We start from the raw sequence: 12,850 nt of genomic DNA, 5'->3' as shown, positions 1-12,850 counted from the left end.
TTTATTTTGAATATAGCCCCCTTGTGCTCGTACACGTCCCCCAGTGATGCCACATGTCCCCCATTGATGGCACACGTCCCCTATTTATGCCACACGTCCGCCTGTGCTGGAACACGTCCCCTATTGCTGGCACATATCCCCTACAGCTGGCACAGGTCTCCTATAGATGGCACACGTCTCCTACAGCTGGCACATGTCCCCCTGTGCTGCCCATGGCCCCCTATGGATGGCACACATCCCCCTGTGCTGCCCATGGCCCCCTATGGATGGCACTCCTCCCCCTGTGTTAGATATGCCCCCCTATGGATGGCACACATCCCCCTGTGCTGCCCATGGCTCCCTATGAATGACACACATCCCCCTGTGTTAGATATCGCCCCCATGCTGCTGCCCATAGTAAAATAAACACTTTACTTTACCTTCTCCAGTGCTGTCCTCCCTCGTGTCTCCCTCCGTGCTTCTGATCTCCTGCACTTCCTGGTTCTCGGTGCCGGTCATGTGATCGGCACAGCAGAGTGATATCATCTCTGCGTGCCTGATCACAGCGGCAGCAGGAGACCGGGAGATCAGCGCTGGAGGAGGGAAATAAAGAGTTTTTTATTTTACTATGGGCAGCATCATGGGGGCCATATCTAACACAGGGGGGGCATATGCCATCAAAGGGGGGCGCAGGCAGATATAATATGCTCCGCTGCCCCAGCCCATCACCACGGTGCGGTTTCAGCACCACAGTGATGGGCTGCGGCAGTGCATATTATATGAGCGGGAGCAGGAGATCTAACGCTGCCTGCCTGCAGCTTTCACCAGCCCCCAGCAGCGCTCCAGAGCTGCCCCCACCTCCCCTGGATTTTAGTAGATATATACCCCCCCCCGTATATTCAGATTATAAGACGCACCCCCTACTTTCCCCCAAAATTCGGGGGAACAAAAGTGCGTCTTATAAAGCGAAAAATACGGTAAATACAGATGATGTTATCTCGCCTAGAACTGCATATATGGCTATGTGCGCATGTCGCGTAAAAACATGCAGTTACGCTGCGCTTTGTAGCGCAGCGTAACTGCATGCGTCCTGCGTCCCCTGCACAGTCTATGGAGACTGTGCAGGGGCCGTGCGCACGTGGCGTTTAAGAGCGCAGCGCTTCGGCTACTGCCGAAGCGCTGCGCAAAAAGAAGTGACATGTCACTTCTTTCCTGCGCTTTGCCGGCAGCTCCTGCTCTGTCTATGGCAGGAGCTGCAGGCAGAGCGCATGGAATCGGCGCTCACTACGGACATTTCTGCAGCGATCTAAAGCACACATGTGCTCTTCAGATCGCTGCAGAAATTTCTGCAGGGCTTGTACGCAACGTGCGCACATAGCCTTATATAGTACATTAAATTTCACAGTTGTGTTCATTGAATTGAATCGCAGCAAAACCCAATATAGTATGCTGTAGGGAAAAAATGTAAACAAAAGCATCCTGTGTTTTTGTTTTTTTTCCATGAATAGTACATGTAAAAATAAAAAAAATTTGTATATATCTTATTAGAGACTTCTGCTTCTTTCTCCTGTTAGATGGATCATTCTAAAATCATGGGTTGAAATACTATGTCCCAAGAATGACAAAAGTATTTTAGGAGTGATACCTTTATAGGCTAACCAGAAAAATTATATTAGCAAGCTTTCAGAGCACAAAGGCTCCTTCTTCAGGCAAATTAAGGCCATATCTCACTTAGCGACATCGCTAGCAATATCGCTGCTGAGTCACGGTTTTTGTGGCGCAACAGCGATCTTTCTAGCGATGTCACTGTTTGTGGCATCCAGCAATGACCTGGCCCCTGCTGTGAGGTCTCCGGTCATTGCTGAATGTCCTGGACCATTTTTTGGTTGTTGCTCTCCCGCTGTGAAGCACACATCGCTGTGTGTGACAGCGAGAGAGCAACGATCTGAATGTGCAGGGAGCCGGTTTCTGCGGACGCTGGTAACCAAGGTAAATATCAGGTAACCAAGCAAAGCGCTCTGCTTTGTTACCCGATATTTACCTTGGTTACCAGCGTCCGTAACTTTAGAAGCCGGCTCCCTGCACACATAGCCAAGGTACACATCGGGTAACTATAAGCAAAGCGCTTTGCTTAGTAACCCTATGTGTACCATGGTTACGAAGCACAGCGTCGTTACACGGGTCACTGGTGGCTGATCTCTGATCACTGTGGAGATCTGCCTGTTTGACAGCTCACCAGCGACCATGTAGCGACGCTCCAGCGAACCCTGCCAGGTCAGATCACTGGTGGGATCGCTGGAGCGTCGCTTAAGCTGGTGTCACACACAGCGACAACGACAACGACGTCGCTGCTACGTCACCATTTTCTGTGACGTTGCAGCGACGTCCCGTCGCTGTCGCTGTGTGTGACATCCAGCAACGACCTGGCCCCTGCTGTGAGGTCGCCGGTCGTTGCTGAATGTCCAGCTTCATTTTTTGGTCGTCACTCTCCCGCTGTGACACACACATCGCTGTGTGTGACAGCGAGAGAGCGACGAAATGAAGCGAGCAGGAGCCGGCGTCTGGCAGCTGCGGTAAGCTGTAACCAGCGTAAACATCGGGTAACCAAGGGAAGACCTTTCCCTAGTTACCCGATGTTTACGCTGGTTACCAGCCTCCGCTCTTGCTGCCAGTGCCGGCTCCTGCACTGTGACATGTGGCTGCAGTACGCATCAGGTAATTAACCCGATGTATACTGTAGCAAGGAGAGCAAGGAGCCAGCGCTAAGCAGTGCGCGCGGCTCCCTGCTCTCTGAACTGTGACATGTAGCTGCAGCACACATCGGGTTAATTAACCCGATGTGTACTGTAGGAGAGCAAGGAGCCAGCGCTAAGCGCGGCTCCCTGCTCTCTGCACATGTAGAACAGCGACGTTATGATCGCTGCTTCTGCTGTGTTTGACAGCTAAGCAGCGATCATAACAGCGACTTACAAGGTCGCTGTTACGTCACCGAAAATGGTGACGTAACAGCGACATCGTTGTCGCTGTCGTTTAGTGTGAACCCAGCTTTAGTGTGACGGTGCCTTTACAAATGAATTACTGAGACCAAATCACAACATTTAAATGAATGTTACAACAGGACATGGGAAAGATGATGCCTCCTAAAGATAAGCCAAGAAAATCAAATTAAGTTTTTTCTTAGACATGCAGATGAGTTGGAAGTGGTCTGTTCAGATCACTTCTGAGGTTCTTCTGGTGGAGGTGTGAAGTGTGTCCATGTAGTGAGTCATAAAACCAGGTGTTAATTGAGTCTTTTTGTTAAAGATCCAAACATCCTTATCAGTTTGAATTCCCACATTTTTCTCTCTCTGTCATCTTTAAAATGACCTTTCAGTATTAGTACTTTTAAATCTGTCATACTGTGTCCCGGTCTGGAGAAATGTTTTCCCACAGGCGTGTCCAGTTCATTTTTTATTGTGTGCCTGTGTAGATTCATCCTTGTTTGTAGTTTTTGTTTAGTTTCCCCAATATATCTTCCTCCAGGGCATCTTGTGCACTGTATCATGTATACCACATTGGAGGATATACATGAAGGTCCATGATCTTGTAGTCCTGATTTGTGTTGGCTATGTGGACCGTATTTGTTGATAAAATGTGGGTACAGGTCTTGCATTTCTTGCCATTACAGGGGAATGTGCCCATCTCTGATGGTGATGAGAGGACACTTCTAACAAGGAGATTCCTTAAGTTAGGGGGCTGTTTGTAGGAGAGAAGTGGTAATTCTGGGAATATTCCTTTCAGTCTGTGGTCCCTGTGGAATATGGGTTGAAGATCAATCAATTTTCCTTAGGATGCTCATGTGGGGATTATATGTGACCACAAGCGGTACCCTATTGTTATCCTCCCTGTTTGTAATCCAGGAGGCTGCTTCGTGGGATCCTTGTAGCTCTGTGGATCTGTTCATCTATTACCAGTGGATGGTGTCCTTGTTGTAGGAATGTATTTCTCAGGGATAGCAGATGTAGTTTTCTGTCCTCATTGTGTGAGCAGATCCGGATGTACCTCAGAGCCTGACTGTAGATGATGGATTTTTATATGTGTCTTGGATGAAAGCTGTTCCATTTCAGATATGCCGGACGTCCTGTAGGTTTATGATAAACTGACGTTTGCATGGTACTGTCTTTGATGTATGTGGTTGTATCCAGAAAATGTATTTGGGACTTGGAGAAGTTGAGGGTGAGTTTGATTTTTGGGTGGAATTTGTTGAAGTTGTTGTGGAAGGTGATCAGATCATCTTTTGAGCCTGTCCAGATTATTATCAGATCATCAATGTATCGGAAGTATGCTACAGGTTTAATAGCACAAGATTCCAAGAATTCCTCCTCTAGTTTAGCCATAAACAGGTTAGCATATTATGGTGACATTTTGCTTCCCATAGCGCTGCCCATACACTGTTGATATATATTATTTCCAAAGGAGAAATAGTTGTGGTGGAGCACAAACCTGATGAATTGCAGAGCTGGTTCCGTGGCCAGATTGTTTTTTTGTTGGAGGAAATATTTGCATGCAGCAATCCCATCTTTGTGTGGGATGTTAGAGTAAAGAGACTCTACATCTATGGTGGCTAATATTGTATTGTATTGTACTGGAAGTGGACCCAAGGCTGACAATTTGCAGAGAATGTCTGTGGTATCCTGGATGTAACTAGGTGTGCTTCTCACCAGGGATTTCAGAGTTTTCTCCACCCAGCCTGAGATATTCTCAGTTAATGTCCCAATACCAGAGATGATGGGTCTCCCTGGATTACCTTCTTTATGTATTTTGGGTAACATGTAGAAGGTACCTGTTTGGGGATTGTCTGGTATTAGATCCAGTAGAGAAGATGACATAGAGCCAAACTCATTGATGATATGTTGGTTCCTTTGTGTATTTTTTGGTGGGATCTTCCTGGAGCGGAATGTAGTATTTTTTATCCGAGAGTTGTCTGTGTGCTTCCTGGATGTAGTCTGTCATATTCATAATTACTACAGCTCCTCATTTGCTGGTTTATTGATGGTATTTTTGTTAAATATTCATGATTTTATGGCTTTTCTTTCCTCCTTTTTAATATTGTGTGGTGCTTTGTGGTGTTTGTCCAAAATGTCAGATTTGACTTTTTTACGGAAAAAGTCTATGTAGTGGTCCAGAGTTTGGTTTTTTCCCAGGTTGTGGGGTCCAGTTTGTCCTCTTCTTCTTCTTTTTTGATGTGTCTTTCACATTGACTTGTGATGTAATATCTGTGTGGTCATGGAAGAATTCTTTTAGCTGTAATTTGCGGAAGAATTGTTCAACATCACTACAAAACCGAGCCGTGTCAAGTTGCTTAGTGGGACAGAATGTTAGTCCCTCTGATAGAACATTCATTTCTACCGTGCTTGGCTCATAATGTGAGGGGTTCACAACAGAGGACAATGTATTTAAATTGTTGTGGAACTAGGGCTTGCCTTCAGCTACATTGAGACCTGCTTTCTTCCTGAGTCTGATGAGTTTCTTTTTCTTGTTGATAATCAGGCTGTATTGTAATTTGTTGTAAAAATCCTGTAATGTGTCCTTAACTAGATGTGATCCAGGTCCTTGTATTCTGTCCTTTCCATGTTGTAAATTGCCTGAAGAAGGAGCCTTTGTGCTCTGAAAGCTTGCTAATATAATTTTTCTGGTTAGCCTATAAAGGTATCACTCCTAAAATACTTTTGTCATTCTTGGGACATAGTATTTCAATTGATTTTTCTGGCTAACACGGTACCACAATATTACCCTGTATTGCACATTGTAAAATCATGGGTAAAATCTGTCTTCACATAAGAGATAAGCTGGTGCCCATAAAGCTTTATGGAGAACTGTAACTGTCGTTTCAAGAGAACTTGCAGTAGAATGTCTGTCTCCTTCTAGCTCCTTCTCCTTCCTCTTCATAGAATTTTAAGGACACCAGCGGTCATCTCTAGTCTCCGTTCTCTGAACATTTTTATTCACTGAAAACAAATATTACCCATTAATTGAGCGTGAAAGATTAATCCAGAAGGTGAAAGAAGCAAATTTCTGCTAATGATACATACCAAAGTTGCTTATTTTCATGTGTACGTGTTATTTATGAAATAAAAATGAAAATAACGCTGATGCTATATGATCCTTTTACGCCTTGGATTTGTGTTTTTCTGTAATGCTCCCTGTCGTGCACTAGGTGGCGCTGTGTCCGTTCAGCAGTTCTGTTACTAGTCACGTGTTGCAGACTGATACCTCGCTTCTTGCTTTGTATGATTGCCGTGTTATATGTTCGTATTTATTTTTCCTCTATCTACATTTGAAAAACCCTACATAACATAGCTCAAGGGCCATGGCGAGTATTATGAGCTGCTTATTAATGTATTGTGACTACATTACAAACACTTTTGTTTCCATTTTTCTGCATGCAGCGTGAAGGACAGCGATGTGCAGTGGCACACAGGTGACGTTTTATATTATCTGTGTCTTGGAAGGTCAAGTTTTGTTAGAAATTTTTTATAAAACACTTTATTTTAGTTTGCAAATAAAACTGTCCAAGCATGAAAAAAAAATATAAAGTACTGATCTTAATGCAGCCAGAAACGTATTGTCATACCATGGATGTGTGTATTCGTCTCCCAATTTACCAACCTTGTCTGTTTATCAGCTCTGATATATGAATATACAATATTACATTAATGCAGGTGGAAGAGAACTCGTCAGCAAGTCCTTTCACTCGCAGGGGGTTGGACCCGATGGCCCTTGAGGTCCTTCCAACGCTACCATTCTATGTTGTTACAGAAGAGTGTCATGGTGTGGCTCTGTGGCCACTTGCCTGCCAATTAAAATTATAACTTTTTTTTTTTTCTTTTTTTCAGAGGTCCAATATGCCAAAGAAATCCAACATGGAAAACATATGCAAAGCAGGCTGGGAGTGCACTGGGGGGTGTCACTGCTGTAAGACTTCTTCTGAATGAACGGACACGCTCCTATTGCCTTTCTAGGTTGATTTGCATATGGTTTCTATCACGGATTTCATTTTATGACTGGCTCATCGGATCTGTATGTGTGTTGTTGTGTTTTTTGTTTTTTATTTTTTCTTCTTTTAAAGGGAGCTAATCATCAGGATTTTCAAATACAGTGCCTACAAGTAGTATTCAACCCCCTGCAGATTTAGCAGGTTTGATAAGATGCAAATAAGTTAGAGCCTGCAAACTTCAAACAAGAGCAGGATTTATTAACAGATGCATAAATCTTACAAACCAACAATTTATGTTGCTCAGTTAAATTTTAATACATTTTCAACATAAAAGTGTGGGTCAATTATTATTCAACCCTTAGGTTTAATATTTTGTGGAATAACCCTTGTTTGCAATTACAGCTAATAATCGTCTTTTATAAGACCTGATCAGGCCGGCACAGGTCTCTGGAGTTATCTTGGCCCACTCCTCCATGCAGATCTTCTCCAAGTTATCTAGGTTCTTTGGGTGTCTCATGTGGACTTTAATCTTGGGCTCCTTCCACAAGTTTTCAATTGGGTTAAGGTCAGGAGACTGACTAGGCCACTGCAACACCTTGATTTTTTTCCCTCTTGAACCAGGCCTTGGTTTTCTTGGCTGTGTGCTTTGGGTCGTTGTCTTGTTGGAAGATGAAATGACGACCCATCTTAAGATCCTTGATGGAGGAGCGGAGGTTCTTGGCCAAAATCTCCAGGTAGGCCGTGCTATCCATCTTCCCATGGATGCGGACCAGATGGCCAGGCCCCTTGGCTGAGAAACAGCCCCACAGCATGATGCTGCCACCACCATGCTTGACTGTAGGGATGGTATTCTTGAGGTCGTATGCAGTGCCATCCAGTCTCCAAACGTCACGTGTGTGGTTGGCACCAAAGATCTCAATCTTGGTCTCATCAGACCAGAGAACCTTGAACCAGTCTGTCTCAGAGTCCTCCAAGTGATCATGAGCAAACTGTAGACGAGCCTTGACATGACGCTTTGAAAGTAAAGGTACCTTACGGGCTCGTCTGGAACGGAGACCATTGCAGTGGAGTACGTTACTTATGGTATTGACTGAAACCAATGTCCCCACTGCCATGAGATCTTCCCGGAGCTCCTTCCTTGTTGTTCTTGGGTTAGCCTTGACTCTTTGGACAAGCCTGGCCTCGGCCTCGGCACGGGTGGAAACTTTCAAAGGCTGTCCAGGCCGTGGAAGGCTAACAGTAGTTCCATAAGCCTTCCACTTCCGGTTGATGCTCCCAACAGTGGAGACAGGTAGGCCCAACTCCTTGGAAAGGGTTTTGTACCCCTTGCCAGCCTTGTGACCCTCCACGATCTTGTCTCTGATGGCCTTGGAATGCTCCTTTTGTCTTTCCCATGTTGACCAAGTATGAGTGCTGTTCACAAGTTTGGGGAGGGTCTTAATTAGTCAGAAAAGGCTGGAAAAAGAGATAATTAATCCAAACATGTGAAGCTCATTGTTCTTTGTGCCTGAAATACTTCTTAATACTTTAGGGGAACCAAACAGAATTCTGCTGGTTTGAGGGGTTGAATAATAAATGACCCTCTGAATAAAATTTTCACTATTTAAAAAAAAAAAAAAAAAAAAAGAAATAACATTCTTTTTTGCTGCAGTGCATTTCACCCTTCCAGGCTGATCTACAGTCCAAATGTCACAATGCCAAGTTAATTCCGAATGTGTAAACCTGCTAAATCTGCAGGGGGTTGAATACTACTTGTAGGCACTGTATATAATCTCTGGGTGGGTATTCAGATGGATTCCCACCCCCTGCCTGTTGTTCCTCCCTCTCTGTTCACTATAGTATTATACAAACTATTCACTTTGCTTAAGGACCTGTGGTGAGGTCATTCCCATGTGACGAGAAGGGGCGGGGCCTCAGCCAACAAAGCTGGATACCAGGTCACATGGGTATGACCTCACCACAGGTCCTTAAGCAAAGTGAATCGTTTTTGCTCAGTTGCAAATGTCACTGAAGAAGCTGCTGATTTTTCAAAGTTCACTTTCTTGTATTTGAAAGCCTAAACATCTGAGTTGACCACTAATGGTATGTATAGAATCAAATGGAGAGGTAAATAGAAAGAAAACTTCAGCTCACCTGCTGCCCAGACTGTTCAGCCTAGCGGGTGCTTAGGATCCTTCGGTTTATCCCAACCGGTAACAGGCAACGTGGAGTGAAAAGAAAAGGATGATCCGGCACAAAATCTCCTTAGGTAAAAACATTCAAAATTTATTGAAGCATCATTAAAAAATAGCGTGAAGACCAAGTATCCACTCAGATGGAAAGCATGGAGGTCATGATAACTTTACGCGTTTCGGACAGTTATAAAAGCAAAAAAAGTCCTTAATCATAAGTGTCTCATGAACACTGCAGAGCTACTGAAATAGACTGATCTGATGAATGAGTAGGAGGGAGGAGTGGAAATATGCTAATTACATGCAAACATCAGGTGGAAGTCAAAGTTAATGGAGTTACTCTTCAGTTAGGGTTATGTGATTAATATATGGAGGAACTACAAGTGCAGGACATAATATACCCGAGCCCTGAGCTCTGACAGGAGGAACTAGGAGTGCAGGACACATTATACCCGGGCCCTGAACTCTGACAGGAGGAACTACAAGAGCAGGACAAATTATACCCGGGCCCTGAGCTCTGACAGGAGGAACTACAAGTACAGGACACATTATACACGGGCCCTGAACTCTGACAGGAGGAACTACAAGTGCATAATACATTAAACCCGGGCACTGAGCTCTAACAAAAGGAACTACAAGTGCAGGACACAATATACACAGGTACTGAGCTCTGACAGAAGGAATTACAAGTGTAGGACACATTATACCCGGGCCCTGAGCTCTGACAGGAGGAACTACAAGTGCAGGACAAATTATACACAGACCCTGAGCTCTGACAAGAGGAACTACAAGTACAGGACACATTATACCCGGGCCCTGAGCTCTGACAGGAGGAACTACAAGTGCAGGACACATTATACCCGGGCCCTGAGCTCTGACAGGAGGAACTACAAGTGCAGGACAAATTATACACAGACCCTGAGCTCTGACAAGAGGAACTATAAATGCAAGACACATTATACCTGGGCCCTGAGCTCTGACAGGAGGAACTACAAGTGCAGGACACATTCTACCCAGGCCCTGAGCTCTGAAGGAGGCACTACTAGAGCAGGACACATTATACACAGGTCCTGAACTGTGACAGGAGGAACAACAAGTGTAAAACACATTATACCTGGGCCCTAAACTCTGACAGGAGGAACTACAAGTGCAAGACACATTAAACACAGCCCTGAGCTCTGACAGGAGGAACTATGAGTACAGGACACATATACATGGGCCCTAAGCTCTGACAGGAGAAATAACAAGTGCGGGATACATTATACCCGGGCCCTAAGCTCTGACAGGAGGAACTACAAGAGCAAAACACACTATACCCGGGCCCTGAGCTGTGACAGGAGGAACTACAAGAGCAAAGCACATTATACCCGGGCCCTGAGCTCTGACAGGAGGAACTACCAGTGCAGGACACATTATACACAGGTCCTGAGCTGTGACAGGGGGAACTACAGGTGCAGGAAACAAAAAATCCCCATAATTATAATACCCCACTAACTCAGGATCATGGGTGCACGGGCGTATCTGTCTGCTAAAAAATAAACCTCAGGTCGGAGCGATAATTAAATCCGTTAGGGTATCTGGAATTTAATTTAAGAATCCACTTAGCCTCCGCCAGTAGTAAGGCTTTAAACCAATCACCTCCACGCGGAGGTCTAGGAATATGTTCAATGCCCGTAATCCTAAGTGTAGAAAAATCTCCTGCATGGTTCTCGATGTAGTGTCTAGTCAATCCTGATAGGGAACGCTTTCTGACAAGTGTAGCATAGTTCAAAGAAGCTTTATCTTGGGCGGCCATTGGAATACGTAAGTGTTCCGAAATTCTTGTCCTTAGGGTACGTGAGGTACAACCCACATAATTCTTACAACATAAAGTACATGTTGCTACATAAATAATGTGTGTAGAAGAACAATTGATGAAAGTCCTGATATCAAAATTTTCCCCATCGCTACCCAAAATGAATTTATTATTAAGCATAAACTTGCAAAGTCCGCAGCGATTGGATCCACATTTGAAGGATCCCTGGATACTGAGCCAGTTTTTGCCCGATTTACCAGATTTCTTGGGGGCATATCTACTGGGCGCAACTGAGTTACCTATAGTATTTGCCTTCCTGGCTACTATGTTAACACCTGATTGAAGAATGTGACTTAAGGTGGCATCCTGACAAAGTAAGGGAACAAAACGTAATAGGGTTTGTCTGATTTTAAAGAAATCTGTACTGAAAGGTGTTGAAAATGTAACACGGTCTCCAATCTTAGGGGGTGTAGGACGGTCCATCAATAATGTGGCCCTAGGTCGATTAGCAGCAATGGAAGAAGCCCTCCTAAGAGTTGAATCTGAGTATCCCCTTCTCCTGAGTCTCCCTTTGATGTTACTAGCTTCCTTATGGTAGGAAGCTTCAGTAGAGCACAAACGTTTGGCTCGTAGAAGTTCCCCCACAGGTAAGTTGTTAATAGTGTGGGGTGTGTGGCAGCTGGTGGCATAAAGGGATGTATTTCCACTAGTGGGCTTCCTGAATAAGGTGGAATGTATCGAGCCTGTGGCTGGTTCTCCAGATAGTAGGACATCCAAAAAAGGAGCTGTTTCCATATATAAATTCATATCGAATTTTAGATTGAGGGAATTATTGTCAAAATATGCCTTGATGTTATTCATGGCCTCCTGGGGGGTATCAAATTGGCCAGTTTTGCAAATTAAAATCTGGTCGTCTATGTACCTAGCGTACCAGACAAGGGTACCCATAAAGGGGTTATTGTCCGTGTAGATGTACTGTTCCTCCCAGTAGGCCATGTAGATATTCGCCAAGGCGCAGGAGAAACTAGCTCCCATCGGGCAACCCGCTACCTGGAGATAAAAATCACCATTGAATTCGAAAAAATTGTGAGTCAGTAAAAAACCCGTCACCATGAGAATGAATTCTTTCACTACATCATCCAGTGGGCTATACTTCTCAAGGTGAAAATAAAGGGCTTGTATGGCTTCCCTGTGTGGAATACTAGGGTATAATGAAACAACATCACTCATAATCCAGTAGGAGTCTTCCGTCCAAGGAATTTTTTCTAAACTCTGCAGTGGATTTTTAGTGTCCCTGATGTAGCCTACAGTGCGTTTCATTAACGGTTGGATTTGATGATCCAACCAACTGCTCAGATTACTCAATAGGGATCCTGTACTGGCTACTATAGGTCTGAGTGGGGGGGAAATAGATTCTTGTGAACCTTGGGGAGGCCTTGAAAAATGGGGCATATTGGGGATTCCACAAACAGGTAATCCTGGATTTTTTTGGTAAAGATGCCCCATTCAAAGCCCCTTAATAAAAGGGCTTGCAGTTTAGATGAAATATCCGATGTAGGGTCACATGAGAGCTTCTTGTATGTAGATTCATCCCTCAAAATCGCATTAATTCCTTTAACATATAGGCCACTGTCAATCACTACCACTGCCCCTCCTTTGTCAGCCCTGCGTATCACAATGTTGTCATTGTTTTTCAGATCCTTAAGGGCTTTCCTCTCTCCAAATGTAAGATTATTATAAGTTTGGGATTTTTTAGACAGTATGCTCCTGACCTCCGTTTCCAAAAGGTCTTGGAAAGTATCCATTAGGGGGGTTCTGGATGCAATTGGATAGAAACTAGGGTTCTTGGTGAAAAAACTAGGGGGTGTTGGTGTTTTGATATGAGAATTGCCCAATTCCTGCAACTGAGTGATCGCAATTTGTTCCTTG

At 44.4% G+C, this 12,850-nt stretch overlaps 1 protein-coding gene across 2 annotated transcripts in view; it reads left to right on the top strand.

The window, feature by feature from the left end:
- Positions 1–12,850, top strand: part of EEF1AKMT4 (EEF1A lysine methyltransferase 4) — a 99,648-nt gene that overhangs the window by 6,300 nt on the left and 80,498 nt on the right. The window contains exon 3 of one of the 2 annotated variants that reach the window (XM_075338478.1): positions 6,408–6,439. The exons of the other annotated variant lie outside the window; for it this stretch is intronic. Within the exon in view, the coding sequence (XP_075194593.1) occupies positions 6,408–6,439 (32 nt within the window). The remainder of the gene's footprint in view (positions 1–6,407; positions 6,440–12,850) is intronic. 2 annotated transcript variants of the gene reach the window in all.

This window comes from Anomaloglossus baeobatrachus, chromosome 3 (assembly GCF_048569485.1).
Source record: "Anomaloglossus baeobatrachus isolate aAnoBae1 chromosome 3, aAnoBae1.hap1, whole genome shotgun sequence".
NCBI lineage: Eukaryota > Metazoa > Chordata > Amphibia > Anura > Aromobatidae > Anomaloglossus > Anomaloglossus baeobatrachus.
This window is presented reverse-complemented; position numbering and strand designations above follow the sequence as displayed.